The sequence below is a fragment of the Brienomyrus brachyistius genome, chromosome 6 (assembly GCF_023856365.1).
Source record: "Brienomyrus brachyistius isolate T26 chromosome 6, BBRACH_0.4, whole genome shotgun sequence".
NCBI lineage: Eukaryota > Metazoa > Chordata > Actinopteri > Osteoglossiformes > Mormyridae > Brienomyrus > Brienomyrus brachyistius.
In genome coordinates this window covers 7747946-7763107 of record NC_064538.1, presented here as the reverse complement: position 1 = coordinate 7763107, position 15162 = coordinate 7747946, and the positions used below count along the sequence as shown (strand labels likewise).

Below are 15162 nucleotides of genomic sequence, written 5' to 3'. Positions count from 1 at the left end.
TACATGCCATTTACCATTTTCCCATTTCCTCTTCTTAAAGGCCACATTCAACACAAATGTGCCTTTTCAGTGAATACATTTCCTGGCTCAGCGGGCCCGCAGTCAATATTGGAACTGAGCTCATCCTTTATCAAACAGCTTCTGAGCAGATAGCTAAAAATGCCAGCTTGATTTCCATTTTCTCCATTCAGGATGCAAACAGCGAGACAGCAGAGGGCTGGTCCGGCTCCGGCTGCTGGGGGGGGGCTCGCCATGTGTACAGATCGATCAGTTGCAGGTGTTGGGCTGATAAGTGGTCCGAAGCCCTTGCACAGCGAGTGGGGGGGAAGGAGAGTGCACATGACAGAGAGGCACACCCTCATATCAGGACGACTACACAAGTGCTAGGAAGTTGGCAACTGAATAGAGCATCGAGTGATTTATCAGGTCAGAAGGTCTGTACTCTTCCCACATTAATTAAAATAATACAGTCCTGGGTCCAATAACTGCCATTTCAATATACAATGAATCTGTTTTTTTAAGACATAGGACTTTTTACCAAGAGAATTTCTATCATAAATCAGTGATTTTTAAATGGAAATAAATGTAAAGAAACCAATTTTAAAAATGCCTCACATGTTGAACCGTAATCGTTGTTTTCATTAAGGAGCATGGAATACACATAATAGACGAACAAAGATGCATCCCTTTTCCAAAACCACTTATCTATGGCAAGTACGAAGTGCATCTAAGCTGGGACACACCGGAACCTTGAGGGCCAGATAAAACTCAAGCAAATGCCTGAAACACTCAGCTGGTAACAAATCACACCAACAACCCAGGAGCTACAGGGTCTGATTGCCATTTAATGAGTCACTACACCCATAAGAAGAAGCGTGTTAAAACACAAATGTCATGTGAAAGATTTGTGGCTTAAAGGAGTCCCTCTTACCCCCATTATAGCTGAAATGTGCTCTTTCACGCCACAACATCACCCTCAGCATTATTGTGCCGTTTGAAGGTGTTATCTAATTTCTTAAGCCAGAAATGTGACTTTCTGTGTTCGACTAAGAAAGGACAGGGGCCTCCTGTCAGATCAACCTTCCTGTATTTTGCTTACGGCCTGCCGCACCAAGAGTGATATCTTGCAGAGATAATAGTTATCACCTCTATACAAAAGCGATATACCTGATAAAGTTGACTGAAGCTAAAAAAAAAAATGAAAAGCCGGAATCCAGCTAAGCTTTGAGCTCAGACCATCCCCATGCTTTATATCAGAGACCCTCAAAGATTAAAAAAAAAAAAAAAGACCTTGCAGACTATAAACCGTGGGTTCCATTTCGCCCACTTCTGACGGCTGTCATGAACGTATCAGGATGTGGGCACACAGAAAGTGAGATAGGCGGGTGTCGTCTCTGCTTTCATACCCCCATGGAGACCGAAACAGGACAGCGGGGAGACGAGCTGGTAATAAGCACCGCCTTCCGTACGCACCTGGTGTCATCAGCCAAGGAGTCATTTACCGGCTGCCGGATGATTCTGCCGCTGTTAGAAAGGAGGCTCCACTAAAACTGTGGCCCGTAATGGATCAGGTGGGTCCAGCCGTCCAAGAAACACCGAGTGACAATGGCGCTGCTGTGCCCTAGATTAATTAACCACCTTAGCCAGCAGGAGGCCGAGACTCTGACTGAGCGCACAGGCGTCACCCCCATCTGAGGCATCTTTCCTGGGGGGGGTCAGATGTAAGCCTGGCTCTGGAAGATCACTCCTACTGCCCATCTGCTGTCCCAGTGGTTCCCTAAAAATGCCAGCCCTGGTACTGAGGGGGGGGGGGGGTGCTTCTCATTCACCCAAACACTCTAATCCTCTATTGAAGATGGCATCTTCTCCCAGAGATCACTCCCCAGCTATCTCCCCACTTTCCCACATAACCCTCTCATTAAAAGTCTAATCCTACATTTACATAATGTCTGTGAGGCAATCCTCAAGCAATTGGTTATTGCAGCCACAGATTTATACAATAACCGCCCTAGGGGACTTAATGGGGAACTCCATTTGTATTCTGCTCTGCTTACTGTTATAATTTCATCAGAAAAATAAATTGACAAATGTCATAATTGTATGACTACACAGGAGAGCCTATTTTAGATTCGGGAGAGTGCTGCTTCTCTTCATATGAATGCCAAAAAATAAGAAGAAGGACTACAACTACAGTACTACTACCACTGCTACTACTACTACTATTACTATCAATACTACTACTACTACTACTACTACTACTACTAATAATAATAATATACTGCAATAGTGTAATAATAAAGAATAAGAATACCACTTCTGCTTTTTCTTCTACTAATACTACTGCTCTCAATGCTGCTACTATTACTACTACTACTATACTGCAATACTGTAATGATAAAGACTAGTAATAAGAATACCAGTTCTACTAGTACCTCTACTACTACTACTATTACTTCTACTACTACTACTACTACTACTAATACTATACTGCAATAGTGCACTAATAAAGAATAAGAATACCACTTATACTATTTCCTCTACTACTACAACTACTCTCAATGCTGCTATTACTACTACTACTACTACTACTACTACTACAGTATACTGCAATACTGTAATGATAAAGACTAGTAATAAGAATGTCAGTTCTACTACTACTACTACTACTACTACTAATAATAATAATAATAGTAATGCAATACTGTAAAACCTCTAAGATGGAGTAAATAATAAAAATAAACTGGAAGCACGGTGAGGCGGGTAGCTATGTACTGTAGCAAAGGAATCAATGCGTGTGGATAGAGAGCTGCTGACAGGCCATTTAAAATTCACGCTTGGCCCCTCTGCCTGTAGGAGACAGATAAACGCTGACACTGAGAAATGTTACACTGAGTACAAACAGACACATTAGACCCCATAGCACACGGCAGCGCTGCAAGCTCTGCACTGGAAAACAATATTTCTGTGAAAAGAACTATTTATAAGAATTACGGTTTTATACACGTTTTTATGCATAAGCCAGAATATATACTGTAGTCGGCCATTCCGAGGCATGCTGATAAATTAAGAGAAGGTAGAAGTAGGGCAGGCTGTGACTGGAGGAGTCGGCTTTGCTGATCTGGAGCACATGCACGGGGATGCATGTTCGGGGATGGTGCAATCTATCCGCTCCTTACCTCTGCCTTCCACTCAGTCTACTTGGGGCAACACGGCTTTTGTTTTTCCACTCCTTTGAAATCAGATCTTGTGATCAAAGACACATTACATTCCTTCATATAAGAGGTCGCCCCAGACTCTCGCATGCTCACAAGCTAAGCCGGCGGGCTGCTTGGGGAGTCGGAGCGCGCACCGTGGGAAAAGGCAGCAGACTTCCTGTCGATACGCCACTCTTTTTAGTTCCTCTCAACCCTGACCCTGAGCTTATGTGTAACACATCTTATCAGCATCTATCAATAATGATCGATCGAGAACTGGCAAGAGAGCTAGCAGGCTTACCGTATAATAGCGGGATCCCTCCGGGTATGGAAACTAACATGCACGTTAGCCCAAAATGTCGTCATTCTGCCTTAGTCAACAGGATCAGCAATGAAGGACCGGCTGGGGGACAAATCAAGAGCTGAAAACAACTGTAATTAGGATCTAATTTTGCTGTCCTAAGAGGCATATAGGCTACACTGGACAAAACAAAGATGGAAAGCCCCGCTTTCCAAAACATCCATGCGTGAGCTTCCTGTCGATGGCAACTTACTGAACACCTTATTCTGATAGTGATTGTAAGCGCAGATTGTGCAGTTGTGGGGCTAATGTGAACTGCCCTTGTAATTATATGCTTCAAGCAAAAAAAATCTTAGCTCCCCGAGTTAAATTGCCCCATGCTGCTCTGTAGCAACACAGAGACGAGTGTTTTCTCATGTGTGATGACAAAAAAAAGCAGGCTGTGAAAGACAGGGTGCGAAAGAAAGAGATGAAAAAAGGGGCATGATGTGTGTGAGGATCTGTTACATTGGCCTTTTGCGCTATTAAAAAATACAGGCAGGTAACCACATACACTGTCTCGTGGAAGCTGTGCTCCGCAGAGCTTTGTCTTGCCCAGAAAGTGTTAATTGGTGTATTCAGTTTATAGCCCTAGATTTTTTAAAAATGGAAGAAAGTAGCTTAGAATTCAACAAAAAAGACACTAAGTAAAAAGCATAAAATAATGTTGATGAAAGCTGTCGTCACCTGACACGAACCCGATAAACATGCCTGAGAGGATGTGGCATGTCGTTCATGATTTCAAAGGAGAATGTGCACTGTGTTAAATATTTCATTAATTCTCCGTACAATGTGGGATGGCTGAATGCACACAGGGATTCTATTTAACAGACATGCATTTTTCCTGAATATACAGTATCCAACTATTTGTAATGGCCTGCTTTAAGAAAATATAATAATACTGTGGAATAAAACATGTATGCAAGTAATAGTACTTATACCTCAACCACTTCTTTTTACATCCTTTAATGAAGCTTAAGATGTAATATTAAACTGAGGATAGATAGCTGAATTTCAGTGAAAGAAAAACATGCATTAGAAGTGAAAACCAAATTTCATGAAGCCTTTCATAGTTTCAATACATGAGTAGCAATGAAATAAGATATACAGGCATCAGTGGGATGTTAAAAGTCTTTCACAGACGTTTGCGGCGATAATTATTTAGCCTTGCTGCTGTAAATCTCTCCAAACCTCAGCTGAGATTTCACTCCACAGGCTGCACCTGCCCTTGTGTTCTAGACCCTCTAATTGAGTTTTTTTGGATGCTGAAACGGAAAAAGAGAGAAAAAAAACACTCTGTATATTGACTGCAGGTCCAGCACAGGGTCACAGTTACAATAAGGCAAAGCCACACAAAGTGACTGGCTTTTGGGTTTAGCTTTTAGCCCCACAAAACACTGACCATCAAGTCTTGTGCTTCCAATGTCTCTGGTACCTGGAGCCCAGCTGATCGCTGCTCTGGGGACTGGGGCAAATTGGACAGATTTGGGGAATGTGAAGGTTGCTGAGGCTGAGGCTGTGTGTCAGGGGAAGAGATTAGGGTGCTGATGAGCTGATGAGATCAGTAATCTGAGGCCTGTGTGACTGATTAATGCCTTTTGGTTTTGGCCTCACTCATATGTGTGGAATCTGCTTCCACCACACAGCCATAATACATTTAAATATCTAACAGATTTTCTGAAGACATTCCAAGTGAAATAATACCAATATATAATATTATTATAGTAAGATTAACCTAATACCCTGGAGTGCTACGTGAGATTTCAGGCCCCTGAAAGCATACTGCATTGGCCCCTAACCCAGACTACTTATCTCCAATTTTTTAGGGCCCTTGAGTGATAGGGACCCTTGGAATCGTCCCCCTCAAAGCTCAAAGCTCTGTCATCATATGCACATGTACAGTTTTTTTTTAACCTTAAGATTATTTCCTACATTAGTACTTCTGTATTTCTCTTATGTATACATTTTTAGTTATTGTAACTTTTAAAATAACTAGTTTATTATAAGATTTGTAACGGTTGACATTTCATTTGCACAGTCTAAGGGTCATTCAGGCTACATTTCACTACATGTTGTATTTGTATAACCATGTATGTGAAGAATAAAGTATCTTGTATCTTTATGGTATCCCTGCTAATATCTACAGTCCCTTTCCCCTACAATTAAATAATCGCCTTAAACCAGCTATCCATCCATCATCATAGCTGCTTATTTAATAGAGGTCTACTGTGAACTAGGAAGCACAGACCACAAGGCTGGGAACCCCCTGGACAGAAAGCCAGGCCCACCAGTGATGCTATCTATAGGAGCTTTCAACTGTGCCATTTTCGATGGATTGGCTACTAATGGTCAGAATACATAAGAACAGTGACAACCATGCAGAGGTGTCATATCCAGCCCACTGCTTTCTGTTGCATGTGATGGTGTGTCGCTATTGTAAATGGCCGACAGGACTGAAGCACAATCAGCACGGCATGCTGGGATACGTTGCACGACGAGTGAAAAGGAATGGGTCTTTTTGCGGACCCCCACCCTTACTGAGACAATCACTCTTATCTGAGCACCATAGCTGGTGAACAGCAGTCTGAGGGAAGGGGTGGTGGTTTAATAGCTTAAATAGTGATGCAAAAGGTGCACCTTATTCATTATGACTCATCATGTGATTGCTCCATACTGTACGGCTCCCCATCAGCCATCCCACAGCCCCGCTGCTGGCCAGCTCCCACGTCCGGGCGGGCGACAGGGCCCCAGTAATGAGACAGCTGGACACGTGCACAGCACACCCTTTAGCTGAGGACCCCTCGTTCTGGGGGAATTCGTCCTTTGTACATGTCCTTGTGGTGCCAGCGTCAATGGCGGAGAGAGCGGGGGGCTCAGCTGCCACTCTCCTTGGGCGGCACGGGTCCCGCTGACGCTGCTCAGCCGGCGCCGTCTGGAGTGTGACATTTCGTTTCGCTTCTGTCAGCAGTAACCGGCATCCAATCCCGGAAGGGTGGCTATAGTGCTCACCTGAGTGGCAGCTCGTACACTCAAAACAATACGCTCATTAATCCTGCCTCCACGTCTCCACGACTTAAACCCTCGCGACCCGCATGAGGTAGATTCCCCAGCCTCCCCTTCTGCCCGTCTACCAAAGACATTGGTTGCTTCATTATACAGTACTATTCATTCCGGTTCATTATGTGGACAACGACAGGGCTGTGTTTCCACAGGCTGCTGGAGCCCCGCCCCCAAACTGCAGCCCCGCCCCCGAAATGCATTCCGGTCAGGTGGCATCCAAGCTCTCCGGAGGCTAGTGTGCTAATTTGGCTAAATGTGAAAATGCTGAAGGACCCCCCTTGTATCGATCCACAAATTGGCTCGGCTGCCAACTCCGCATGAATAACGAGACACGACAGTTTTTAGTGAAAGATCACTAGAACACCCACCCAAACTAACATTTTAACGCAACACTTTAATGTGACCACAGTCTCGGAATGAATTCATGTCGTGCTGATATTTATTCATTAAACTACAGCATTGCTCCTATAGTCCTCCTCTTTTGCACTTTTTGAGCACATCTGTCACGTGGTAAAGAGGACAATTTGGAATGCGGTGATTATTTCGGCTTCAGAAAGTGGGTGTATTAAAGAGTTCTCTGAAATGTGTTGAAGAGACTCTCACCAAGAAGGAATACTGCCAAGGGTTTACCTACATTTATTATTATTATAATTTTTTTTTAATGCAGTTAATCTCTGCTCCCAAAAGACAAAAACCGCACACATTTCTGGCATTTTATCAGAGCTGACGCAAGCAAAGTAGTTCTATTTTGACTGATTAATGTCAACGTTCAGACAACCATGATGTCATGATCTTCCCCTTTTCTGTTACCTGAATGACCGGCTCTTCCACGAACATCTGTGTCTCACAGTTATTTTACTCCTATTTCTTTTGTTTCATATATATGTATCTGTGTGTGTGTGTGTATGTGTGTGTGTGAAATATATTTTATATATATTTTAAACAGACGAGCCCATAGCTTCATTCAATATGGTATTTACCTGGCAGTTAAGTGCCAAATTGTCACTCGAAAATCACTTCTGTCCTTGCCTTGATTTTTCCTGCTTGGCTTCCCTTGGATGACAGTGACAGGGCAAGCGGTGGCACTGCACAGGAATCCGCACCGTGATGATCACTGTAGCCTCACGTGGCCTATTGGTGACGAGGTTCGCAGATCTGCTCCTTTATTGCTGGTATATCCACACTTTTCAAAGTGAAGTTCAATTAAAGAAATCCTGCAGAACAGGTTAAGGAGATTTTGTAGAAGCCTAACATTCCCATTTAATGTGAAATTATGATGAAGTCCTCCATAAGACAAATATGTATTGTAAGATCAGAGAGAGTATCAAACATAACCTGCATACTGCGTGTCACTGTAAATACAGCAGATTAACACATTAGTAAGTGCTGACTTACTGGGTATTCAGGTATTTTGCCAGGACCTAAAACTAGTTTCAAGAACTGTGGAAAGCAACGGACTGGCACGAAATGCAACCACAGATATTTCTATAATTTTTTTCACTCTTTTGCACCCCCTGAATAATTAGTGCCTTAGATGATCGCCTATGTTGCCTATAGGATGGGGCGGCCTAGATTGCCGAGATCTTTTGTTGAAAATGCAATGGTTGTGCGCTGTGTCTTTTAACAGAAATCTGTTTTCCTCCAGATTTCAGAGTATTTATTCATTTATTCATTTGTGTGCAGTGACAAACCCTTCTCCTGTTAACTAGTTTGTTCACTCTGAGGTCTCTCAGCCTTGAAGCCAAAGGGGCTGAGGCCTTTAGCGGAGCATTCAGCAGAGAATTAGCTGTTTTCACCTGCTGCCCAGGGAGAAATTAGCGTGGTCCATCTGTAACAAATATCAGCATTTGAAACGGGCTGACAGCTTGGAGAAATGAGCCCCTTCCCTACTTCAATAGGTCCAGGACATACAGCTTTGATCCTCGGCTAGGCGGCGATGCGCTCATCGGTCTCCGAGCGACACTTGGGGCGTGGTCACAGACAGAGGGAAAAGGCAGGAATGAAAAGCACAGAAGACTAATGGAGATGTCTTTCCCACAGGTTCTGCGAAACCCTTGTTTGGACTGAGTGAGACTGAATAGAAAAGGCTGATGATAATCTCTGCGTCTTTTCAAGCAGCCCGGAACACCATCATTAAAAGGATCTAGCACATAAAACAATACAAAACAATACCCAAGACAAACAATAACTCATTGTGCGATTCTTTTGGAATAAGCATGCATGTCTTTCAATTTTTAATTTGGGACATTTACAAAGCCAGGAAAAACAATTAACTAATTAGCCAAGAGAATGCCACTGTTTTCTACATCCTCGAAGATGGTATATAAGGAATATTAATAATAGATATTCTAAATAACGGATATGGCAGGGAAATGTCACGCTGTTTGTTGTGAGAGAGCCACTGACATTTTTATTTTGCAATCTTGGCTACACCTCTCATTCAAAAACAGGCCTTACCCCCGTTCGCCTCACTGAATTTGTGCAATTGCTCTTCGATCTTATGAGGAAAAACCAAACAAGGAGGTTTGTTTTAAACCTTTGCATTCGGATTTGATCGGCAGAAGAAGCAGGATGATTACAGAGTGGCTGATGCCCGCAGCATTTCTGTCACCTTGGCAATCAGGGGAGATTAAAGACTGAGAGAAATTTGAGTAGTGAGTACATTGGCATTGGACTGTATACGTTCAGCGTCTGCCTCAGACTGGGTGAAGGCGCAGAGTAGGAGCTTGTCTGCTGACTGCACAGCTTAGTGGAGCATTGGTGCTGAATGTCAATCGCAAAGAGGGAGTCCGTGTTAAATCCAGGAAAAAGCAGCTTTTCTAATTACTGCCCATCGCTGCGTTTCAGAAACATATGGCTACTCAGGGTTCAGTGAGATGCTCCTGTTTCTTATGTTTAAAAGAAAACAGGCTGTTACTGAAGTTCACAATTGCCATTTCATCCTCCTCATGCATCAGTCTTTTTTAAGCCATACGGATGGAAATTTCCCGCAAAGCCTTCCTGGACAAAATGTAGAGTCACGTGACGGTTTTGAATGGCAGCAGAGAGGAGAAAAAAGGTTAATATAGCTGCCGCTAGTAATGTGTTTGAATTACCCAGGCTTTGCATGGGAATGCAAATTCCAGTGTCACAAGTGAAGGGCCCAATGTCAAACAGCAGGGCTTCAAACACAAAGCGGAATTTCGTCCTGAGTCTTTGACAGTCAGGCTCTGATTCAAAGTGTCAAGTTTTCAGACTCGCTTCCCTTTGACATATACTGCTATCCTAAGCAAAATCCCCTGCCACCCACCCGTTTTTTGGCTTTTGAATTCCCTGCAAATTCCATCTCTGCCTCCCTCTACACCTCCTGCATGTATGGAACAGCTCGTGGACGTCGGGGGCGTATGTTGGATGCTGGCTCCCAGGCTGGGTCTGCTTCCTGGTGAGTGGTGGAAAATCCATGGACGGCTCCATCTGACGGCCGCGCAATATGACAACAGCCACCCCTACCCAACCCCGCGCCCTCCCCCCACAAAGACAGAAGGGTGTAAAAGCCCAGTAAGTGGGTAATTAAACCTCTCAGTTTTACACATGGGAACTTCGTGGCAAAGAGAGAAGAATAAGAAAACCCAAACTCTAAAGAAAGAAAGACTTCCTTGAATTTCTTTGTTGAATAATATAATTATAGATAAAAGTAGCCTGAGGCGAAGTTTTTTTAATTATTTTTTTTAAATCCCAAAGACTTCTGTGCTTATCGATGGGACTGTCAAACACCGCAGTGGTATTTGAGAGCTGCTCAACACTTCCATCCATGCTCACTATGCATTACATGTATTCATATATCTAAGACCTAGTTTCATTTGTCTCCTGTCAAATCCATGAAAAGTGTCTCAGCAACCTCAAAGAGTTCCTGGAGTATTAGAAACAATGCGACCATATTAGTTTCCAGTGTGAATATTCCACATATATCTCTGTGTGTGAATACTGGCTGTATGTGTATACTCCCTGTGTCTAAATGCTCCCTGTGTCTGAATACTCCCTGTACGTGAATACTCACTGTACGTGAATACTCCCTGTGCGTGAATACTCCCTGTACGTGAATACTCCCTGTGTGTGAATACTCACTGTGTGTGAATACTGGCTGCATGTGTATACTCCGTGTGTGTGAATACTCCCTCTGCGTGGATACTCCCTGTGCATGAATACTCCCTGTGCATGAATACTCCCTGTGCGTGAATTCTCCCTCTGTGTGAATACTCCCTGTGTGTGAATGCTCCCTGTACGTGAATACTCCCTGTGCATGAATACTCCCTGTTTGTCAATACTCCCTGTACGGGAAAACTCCCTGTGCATGAATACTCCCTGTGTTTCAATACTCCCTGTGTGTGAATACTCCCTGTGCGGGAATACTCCCTGTGTGTTAATACTCCCTGTGTGTGAATACTGCCTGTGCGGGAATACTCCCTATGTGTAAAAACTCCTTGTGCGTGAATACTCCCTGTGCCTGAATACTCCCTGTGTGTGAATACTCCCTGTACATGAATACTCCCTGTGCATGAATACTCCCTGTGTGTGAATACTCCCTGTACGTGAATACTCCCTGTGCATGAATACTCCCTCTGAGTGAATACTCTCTGTGTGTGAATACTCCCCACAACCTTTTAGCAGAAGTTTGCAAAGCCCTCCTCTGTGCAGTGGCCTTCTGCCTGAGCCTTCCGGTTAGGGTCATGATCTTTTGGAGACAGAGGAGTGCAGGGCTTTTGGGAGAGCAGCGGAGCCCCACACTGACAATGAGCCTGCAATGGGGCTCATTCCGCCTCCCCTGATGCATCACGCATTCCTCGCACACTGCCTTCTCGAAGCAGCTTGCATCCAAGACATGCCGAATCAAAGTAATGAACTACACAGTGTTGTGGCCAAGCCATCAATCAGGAGTAAGCATGAAAAAAATAGCAATGGCACATGAGAATATAATAAGAAAATCAACAGAGAAGAATTTCCTTATTTTGGAGAATGAGATATATGAAAAGTGACTAAATGACATGCCTTACCAGGAATTTTGGTATCTCCTCAATTTCCCTTTTTTATGAACACATCTGTGCTGTACTAACACATTATTGGTTGTGACATTTAAATAATGGTCAGTACTGTATGTGTTTGCATCCCGAGGTTACAAGTGTTGTTAGCTAAGATGATGAGGTCAGGACCAAAGTCAGCTATGTGGATTGGCTGGACAAAGGATTCTCATTAGTGGCCATAAAGACGGTACACCTTTCAGAACGATTTTTACTTCCCAAGATGAAATCTGAATCTGAATGACGGAAGAAGTTCAATTAATCAACTTCCTTCCGTATTTGACAGGGCAAATAAAAGAGATGGAGCAAGACTTATATATGAAGTAAAAAGCATGTTTGCTGCTGCAACAGTTCCAGAAAGTTCATTATAGAGCATTACAGGGAAAAACACTATCACATATTTCAACAAAAATGCCTAATTAAATTACAAGGACATTATAAATAGAAAAAAAAATCATAAAATATATAGCGTAATGCAGCTCAAATGACAGATATTCCACCTTTTCATACGACATTTTTGCTATATTGCTGCTAATGATTTGTTCAGTTTTAATATGTGCAATCATGTTACATTTAAGAATACGGTAATTTGACAATTTAATGAGGAAAGCGGAGAATGTGTCAGTCTAATTGAGTAGCCTCTGCAGTCTTTTACTTTCCGCTGTAGAATTCACTAAATGATCCACTTCCATTCTTAAAGAGCCATTTCATATCCCCACACAAGAATTAAACCCATGTACTTCACTTCTAAGGTTCATGTCGGCTACACCATTCCCTTCTGCAACTTCACACTCGCACATTCTCAAGGGCTGTGCTGTTATGTACAGAGGTAAATCCCACTGAACCATCTCTATCGAGCCCTTGCTTCACCAGCTTCATGGCGTCTAACCTAAATTCATCTTATCAATTCATAACTCAAGGTGTGATCTGCTACAAACCAGTGGGATGCTGCCTCTGGTCTCAGATAAATGCAAATGGGAGATGAAAAACTTAAAACCACATTGAAGTCAGGCAAATATGTCTTATATTTCCATAAAAATGCCAATAAATGTCCATTAAACAAGTCCCTTACGTACTCTCTCAAGGGAGTGAGCACCGTTTTGCATTATATACAGTATATCAATGATTACATAATTTATGGGAAATGTATGTAAATATACATAATATTACAGTTTTGTTTGCATGAATTACTTCATGAGCACCACGTAAACTTTAATAAACAGGATTCAGAGTGAGATTATTATCCTGTGTATTTGAGAGAATAATCTACTTTGTGACGTGGTACAGCATTATTTGCTAACTTAATATCCTTCTTGCCTGCCTGTATTGAATTTGATTGGAGTTAACAATCTTGGGCAGGGCAGGACCCAAAGACAAACAAAAAATGATAAAATGATGTGCAAAGACCCACAAATGATGCACAGCAACCTGTTTTACATAGTTTCTGAAATATCTCCTTTAGCTACAGTATGAGTTAGACTATCGATACATGATTTTATAAAGAATAATCAGCCATTAAAAGTGAGACTGAAGTCAACTGTCATGAAGAAACATTTAAAAGCTTAAATTAGCTTTTAGTAGCTGAAATGCATATAGTGAAGAGGACTGAAATTGAGAGGTAGTTGCTTCTCCTCTTTACTAGGCTGTTACGGCTTTCAGGGCATATGATATGTTTGTTAGCATTGAATAGTTCACAAGCAAAACCTGGTCTTGTGAGCTGGAAATTACTGTTGACGAGAGAGGATACACTCTTTGATCTGGCTAAATGTATATCCAACACTGACAAGAAACATTGGCAGTAGGATGGATGGATGCACAGAAAAGGTTAGTGAGTTTCAACTTGGCAGCTTTATAGGTTGCCATTTTTCCATCACATCAAATGTCTGGGAGTTCAGTAACAAAGTGTCAGACAACTTCTCAGTACGGTACCTGATCACCCAACATCAACGCCCAACCAGAATGACAGCAGGTCCCAACATCCAACATCTAATGAAAGCCTTGTCAAGAGAGTTGAGGCTTTTATAGTAACAAAGAGTGGGTCAACTTCCTCCTCTTACTCTTGGTTCTGGAATGAGATGTTAGACAAGCTGGTGTCCACATACTTTTGGTCATATAATGTATTTGTACACTGTGGAAAATGGAACAAGTGCTCAAAAAGGGAGATTTAAAAAGTCAAAATTGAACATTTCTCATCTTGCCACAAAGTAGGGGAAGAACCTCATTTCAAGCACAATCAGATCCTTCGCAGACACTCGTTTAATGTGTACAAATGTCAGTTTCTACATCCTGTTTTCCCCATTTCCTTTCAAAAGTGACCTTTAAAGCCACTAATAACGTGACCTTAAGAATAGACATAGCGGTTGAGGCTCTTTTATTCAGCCAGCAGTCTCTCCCTCTAAGACAGGGCCAATCGTACATAGTGTATTAACACATGCTTTTCTTTCTTATTCAGGGGTGAAAGGTCACAGTTCTTAAAGTGACGGATTGTCATTTAGGCAGAGTCGCACTTCAGAGAGCAAGAGAGATGGAGGAGAGAGACTAAGGCGTGTCTTTTATCAACTGCCCGAGCGGGGAAGAGCCGTGATCAACTAGAACTCCGAAGCATGCCGCCGCTATCAGGCAGCGAGCTGGAAGTTTGCCATCTAATTTCAGCTTGAAAGGCTTAAATAAATGGTACATAAAATATAAGAGTGAAGACTCTTCTTTAATACTTTCTGTATCTGCAATAAACTGTAACTGCATTTATAAATCCTGGCACGTAAATACTGACTACATAGTGGAAATTTCTATGCTGTTGGGAACATCAGGCTGACATGGTCCAAACTTTCTGGCAACCACTGTGATTCTCTGAATTGGCCCTCAAAGAGGAGTCCTCTTCATGGCCGTGTTACCGTACTCCCTAGTCCTGAAGATAATCCCTGCTCATTAATATCTGGTTTCCGAATCTCTCACAATGTACGTGCCACCAACCTTTGTTAGCCTACGAGGATTAGCCAAGCCTGACAGCAACCAGTGCTGAGATATAACTGATCCACTTAAGTAGCAAATTTGGTGATGAATGTATTTATGTACGGCTCTTTCATGTGACATTAGAGCCGTGATAATTTGATAGGGAATGAGATTTGTGATGTAGATGAGCGCGTGACATGGCCTGGGGTGTGAAACAGCTGTTCCACGTGCTCTCCATCTCTTCCACGCCACCCTCCATAAAACTAATTAATCAAAGCATTCCTGATACTCTTTGATCTGCTTATACGATTCCACGTCTCCCTCTTTATGGTATGACTGAGTACCCCCCCCCCCCCCCCCATTGACTAGCACCCCCTCAAACTCAAACCCCAGGCAGAAACTTCCTGCTCTGAACAAACAGAGTCAGGTTCTTTCTCCAGGTAAGAACAATGACTGTCTGCTCTTATTCAAACGACACAGACTGAGTTCGGCATTGTTGGTTTCTGGTATTCATGGAGAAGAGGACAAGAACTATAACTAATGCAGAGATAATGCTGAAGTGAAG

The 15162-nt window shown here is 42.7% G+C and overlaps 1 protein-coding gene across 4 annotated transcripts in view; it reads right to left on the bottom strand.

Moving 5' to 3' along the window:
• LOC125745056 (cadherin-4) overlaps nucleotides 1-15162 on the bottom strand; it is a 271723-nt gene that overhangs the window by 123423 nt on the left and 133138 nt on the right. The window contains exon 1 of one of the 4 annotated variants that reach the window (XM_049017477.1): nucleotides 3496-3586. The exons of 2 other annotated variants lie outside the window; for them this stretch is intronic. In XM_049017477.1, the coding sequence (XP_048873434.1) occupies nucleotides 3496-3535 (40 nt within the window). In that variant the 5' untranslated portion in view covers nucleotides 3536-3586. Of the gene's footprint in view, nucleotides 1-3176; nucleotides 3196-3495; nucleotides 3587-15162 lie in introns of those variants that run through there. One more of the 4 variants, XM_049017478.1, reaches the window with a different exon arrangement.